This window comes from Centrocercus urophasianus, unplaced genomic scaffold (genome assembly GCF_019232065.1).
Source record: "Centrocercus urophasianus isolate 14NV4802_14NV808 unplaced genomic scaffold, USGS_Curo_1.0 seq_1065, whole genome shotgun sequence".
NCBI classification, from domain to species: Eukaryota; Metazoa; Chordata; class Aves; order Galliformes; family Phasianidae; genus Centrocercus; species Centrocercus urophasianus.
The window spans coordinates 1-5,162 of NW_024884215.1; the positions used below are offsets into that span (position 1 = coordinate 1).

General features: G+C 62.1%; 2 protein-coding genes across 2 annotated transcripts in view; one reads left to right on the forward strand and one right to left on the reverse strand.

The window, feature by feature from the left end:
• Window positions 1-3: 3 nt before the first annotated feature.
• On the reverse strand, window positions 4-2,727 carry LOC122167824 (guanylate-binding protein 1-like; the record flags this gene model as incomplete). The annotated part of the gene is made up of 8 exons (XM_042832682.1): window positions 2,233-2,727; window positions 2,029-2,156; window positions 1,835-1,944; window positions 1,562-1,746; window positions 953-1,213; window positions 595-875; window positions 315-527; window positions 4-252 (listed from the first exon to the last, which is right to left on the reverse strand). Coding segments are annotated over exons 1-8 (1,854 nt in total), but the record flags the coding sequence as incomplete, so codon positions are not given.
• Window positions 2,728-4,802: 2,075 nt separating this feature from the next.
• The window catches only part of LOC122167834 (separin-like), a 12,492-nt gene continuing 12,132 nt past the window's right edge, over window positions 4,803-5,162 (forward strand). The window contains exon 1 of the mRNA XM_042832695.1: window positions 4,803-4,830. The gene's annotated coding sequence lies outside the window, so the exon portion shown is untranslated. The remainder of the gene's footprint in view (window positions 4,831-5,162) is intronic.

Genomic DNA, 5,162 nt, shown 5'->3' on the forward strand with positions numbered 1-5,162 from the left:
CACCTCAGCCAACATCACTTTCTGCTGCTCCTCCAAACTGTGGACCCGCAGCTCCAGCATCTCCTTGACGACCCACATCTTGGTCAACTGCACCATGTTCTGCTTGTGCTCCTCCAGCTGCTTCTCCACAGCCTGCATTGCAGCTCTCGCCTCAGCCAGCACCTCCTTACACTGTTGGTCCACCCCTTCCAGCCACATCTCGATCATCTCCAGTCCCTTCACCCGCAGGAACTTCTCCAGCACCTCCTCCTCCTGACGGTACAACCGTGAGGCACAGCGTCTCCACCGCCCCATTGCACCCACCCCCTGCTCACCTTGACGCCCTTGTCAGGCCTCCTCTTGTACTCCTCCTGCATACGCTTCAGGTCCTTCTTGAACAGCCGTATCCCCCCCGGTGCCACGTAGTCCCCACGCTGCACACGGAGCTCCATGTCCCCCCACAGCTCCCTCAGCACCGCCCGGCATCGCTGCTGCGACGCTGCCTCGTTGCGCCGGCAGAACTCCTCCTTGGCCGCCTCCAGTTTGTCCTGTGCCAAGAAGCAGCGCTCAGTGCACAGAAATCAGCCCCATCCCCACGCCGTGCTGGTGACGCACCATCAGCAGTGCCTGGTAATGCTGCTCCGTGCCGTCAAGGGCTTGGGACAGGAAGAAGGCGATGGCGCGTTTCTTCCAGTCCTGGTGCGCGGCCATCAGCGCGTCGAGCGAAGCCGTGGGCAGCACCAGGTCCTGCTCCATGCCCCGCCGGTATTTGGCCGCCGCCATCTCCACCGCCGCGTTGTTCTCAGCTTCTGTCACCGCCGTGTGCACGCTCTCCACGCAGAGCACGGAGCCGGAGCTGATGGCTGCCATGTAAGCCTCCAGCAGGCGCGCCAGCGCTGAGAGGTGACAGTCGCACGTCACCCCCACGCACAAACCCCCGCGTGCCACCCGTCCTCGCGCTACCACTGCTCACTTCTGCCTGTCACCGGGCTGCTGTTCAGCAGCACCTTCACTGGCGCCTCTTTCCAGATGTGCTGGCAGAAGGCCTCCTCCTGTTGTCTGAAGCGTGGCTGGAGCTGATCCTCCCGCAGCACCTCCAGCTGTGCCAGGTCCCTGTCGGCCGCCGGCCGCTCCAGCATGAACATCTTGTGGTGAGGGAAGAAGCTGCGTAGGCAGAGCTGCACCTTGCTTTTGTCCTTCAGTAGAAAGAACCCTACAGATTTGATGCGGAAATCTGGAAGTGGAAGAAGACAGTGAGAACAAAGGCTGTTTCTGGGGGCCATCGTGGGACGATGACCCGACTGGAGAAGCGCGAGTAGAAGCAACGCGCGGCTCTGAGCGGACGAGAATTTGTGTGGGCCGCTACTGCCTGGACGTGAGGGAGACTTCAGTGTTCAGGGCACGTTGTAGGGATGGAAAGTTACGGGAGGGAGCTTGGAGATGTATATAAGGGATGTTAGAATCTGCAATAAAGGATTTGGATTGTTCACATCTGAGTCTGCGCCTCAGACGCTGCATGTCAGCAGTGCTCTGCCCTTAGGGACACACGGTGACAGATGGAGACGCACAGTGACTGCCTTACTGTTCCATGGGCGCAGTATCTGATCCAGGTACTCATCCGCGCTGATGGGCCGCTCGCCCTCCTGCGGCTTGAAGTCACGCACGACCCAGACGAAGCCAGGGAAGACACGGGCGAACTCGTCTTCTGGCCCAGTGCCGTCCGCCTGCGCTCGCACATGCACGTAATTCTTCAGATCTGCCAGCAAACTGTTGGCACGTGTCACCGTGTCACCGCTCACACTGTCACACTGTCCCCGCTGTCCCCACCTCGCCGCCCTCCCAGCCGTCCCCGTACCTCAAGCTCTCCAGCATCGTGTGGCTGTCGGTGTGCATGCTGTTGTACACCAGGGTGCTGCAAAGCAGCAGCGCCAATGTGAAGATCCAGGTGTTGTTGCGGATGTCACCCTGAACCCGCAGCCATGTTAGAGGGGATCTGGAGGGGTGTGGGGGAGGTATGGAGCCGCCCCCCCCCCCCCCCCCCGCACTCACTCTGCAGGGGTTTCCCAGCCCCTCGGTGTCCAGCAGCACCAGCGTCACGCCAGGTTTGCACGGGTGCGGCAGACACCACATCCAGATGCCCTCTGTTTGCTTCTGCACCGCGCTGCCCAGTGGGGAGCCTGTGGGCACAGAGCCATCAGAAATCTCCCCAGATGCCCCCAGAATGAAGAGAACCACCCCCACAGCCCGGCTTACTGGTGCACTTCTGTGCCATCCGCTTCGTCAGGAAGGACTTCCCAGTTCTAGAAAGCCCAACGATGGCCACCACCACCACTGGCTGAGTGGCGCCGCGCAGAACTGCCAGCGCTGCGGGGTTGAGGGACAGCTTGCAGTCCTGGTTGTGCACCAGGCAGAGCGGAGCTGACATTGGGGGCACGGCGGCCTCCATGGTTTTCCTGCTGTCTGCAACAGAACAGGAAGCCCCCCGGCCCGCCCTCAGCCGCTGCTTCCTGTGCTTACCCAGAAAACCCTGCGCTGCCCCGAAGTGAAAACGCCTGGGCGTTTCACTATTAGCGAATGTACTGCATGAAGCACTGATAGGGGAAAGAGCCACAGCTGGGTGACAACACCCATTGCTCCTGGAGGGGCAAGGAGTAGCATTGGGACCACTGTGCTGCACCATGGGGCAGCTGGAGTACAGAGGTACCACAGCACAGCAGCTTCACAGAACAGCCACAGTGCAGCCACAGCAGCACAGCAGCTTCACAGAACAGCCACAGTGCAGCCACAGCAGCACAGCAGCTCCACAGAACAGCCACAGTGCAGCCACAACAGCACAGCAGCTTCACAGAACAGCCACAGTGCAGCCACAGCAGCACAGCAGCTCCACGAACAGCCACAGCAGCACCGTGACTCAGCACGCGGCTCCAGGCTGTGCGGCAGGGGGTCACTGCGTGTCGGGATGGCGACATTCCGCCGTGGGACGGCGGCGCTGCGTTGTGGGGCGGTGTCCCGGCGAGGTGCCGCTGTCGCGATGCTGTCGCTGCGCCTCGCGCCGCCCTCAAGGCCACGCTTTGGTTTTGCTTTCGGTTCCGCGGAGGTGGCCCCGCCCACTGCCCCGTGGCTCGCTGCTGATTGGCTCCGATGGGGACGGGGAGAGCAGAGTTGCCTCCCATTGGACGTACCGCGCGTCGCGGGTGAAAGACGCGCGGCGATTGGTCCGCGGCTGGCATCGACCTCCGACCGCTGCATCGCGGCTGAGCGGCGGTCCGGAGCACCGCAATCACGGCAGGGGCGGCCCGCAGCCGGCAGTGCGGGGAGCGCAGCGCCCATCCCGGCAGCGCTGCCCGGCCGGATGTGGAGCTGCCTGCCGTCCGCCTGCGTGGGCCAAAGAAAAGTGCGAAACGAAGGAATCGATTCGAAGAAGCGCACCAGCAGAAGCGTCACTACTTGATTAGGTTAGGAAGGCATTCTTATGGGCAGCTTTGGTTTAACCCTCCAGAAATTCCCCCCCAGCCGATCGTTCGTGAACAGACTGCGTTTCCTCGTGTATTACGCATTCGTTGCATTCCCCAAATCGCAACCCCATCGGCTCCCAGTGACTCACAACGTGTGCAGCCCCATCTGATGCTCTTCCACCCTGTTCTGACAGCGCTGTGACCGTCTGCTGTCAGTCCACTGTCGGCCCTCTGGGTTTGCCTCCAACACCTCCGTTATCTTTAACCCTGCTGAGAGCCTCACAACGACTCGTTTTGACCCAAAGGATGCTGTGGGCTGCCAGGACAGCCAGAGGCGTCTGCACACACAGATAAGGACAACACCAGGGAATGTCTCAATGCCCTCAATCAGATTTTAGGCCAATTCTGCCCGGTGTTCGGATCCTGGTTTAAGGGCTCCATAAAGCTAGCACCATTTTTTTGTTGTTGTGTTTCTTTTGCTTTGCTAAGGCAGGACAGTTGCGCAGTGTGCCTCCCCTCCTGCAGCGCTGCATCGCAACCACAACACGAGAGGCTCCTATGGTGCTGCAAGCAAGCATTAATCATGTCATACATGCTGATAAGGACATCGTATCGACTTTGCGTGGGCAGCACTGAGCAACGCTGCCATCAGTGCAGCTGCGGGACAGCCCTGCAGGCTCTGATCCACCGATGGGAACGCAGAGCTGCGCTGAAAAACGGCGTTCGGCCGCTGGGAATTTCTTCCGTCAGCTCACCGCGCCGTACTCTTTGCTGCAGCACCCGTGGAAACGAACGGGAGGTTTTCCTTTCGCTTTGTTTCGGGGAACTCGGCGCCCAGACCGGCACAGAAACGAACATCGCTGCATCTGTGTGACGCAGCGGGGCACGAATCCTCCCCCTGCGCCGCGCGGAGCAGCGATCGCTCGGGACTCGAACCGCTCTGATAAGAGCCCCGCTCCGCCTGCCGGCTCGCTGCTTGGGCTGCGCTGCTCTCGGTTTTCTCCCCAGGGCCGCAGCGCCGTGCTGCGGTCCGAGATAAGGCCGGTATCTCGCAGGTGTTCCGGCCGCTCCTCGCCAAGGACACCGCAGCGCGGGGGAGGAGCGCAGCGGCAGCGCTGCCCCACGGCGCCCAGCGCCCGGACCTTCCCGCACGTTTTCCTTTCCGATCCCGTTTAACGTTTCCGGGCCATAAAGAAGCGTTTTCCCGGTGCTCGCGCCCAGGCCGTTCCCGTTCCCCGTTTTCCGGCCCGGTTCCGCTGCGCGGGGCCGAGCTCAGGACTACAACTCCCGGCGTGCCCCGCGCGGGGCGCTGCGCGCTGATTGGCTGCGGGCGGGATTTGAACGGGGCGCGTGGCGGGGCCGGAACTCAGTTGGAGGCGGTGGCGGAGGGGCTGGGGTGAGTCCGGGGGGGGGGTCGGGGGGCTTTGGGAAAGGCTGAGGGGGGGCCCTGGAGGGCCTGCAGATGGAGAATGAGAGGAGATGGAGGCACCCTGCAGGCCTTGGGCTGAGGAGTTGGAGGGAGGGGTGTGGGGGGATTTAAGGGGGTCGTGGGAGGGGGGTGGGAATCTGAGAGGCTTCAGGGTCCCGGATGGTGTAGGATTGGGGCTGCAAATGGACTGAAGTCCTTGAAAGGGAGAGCTGAGGGGGGGTTCAGTCCTTAGGGAGGCTGAGGATTGGGGCTGGGGAGGGGGGAAACCCTGCAGGGAGGATTGCGGTGTGTTGGGAGGG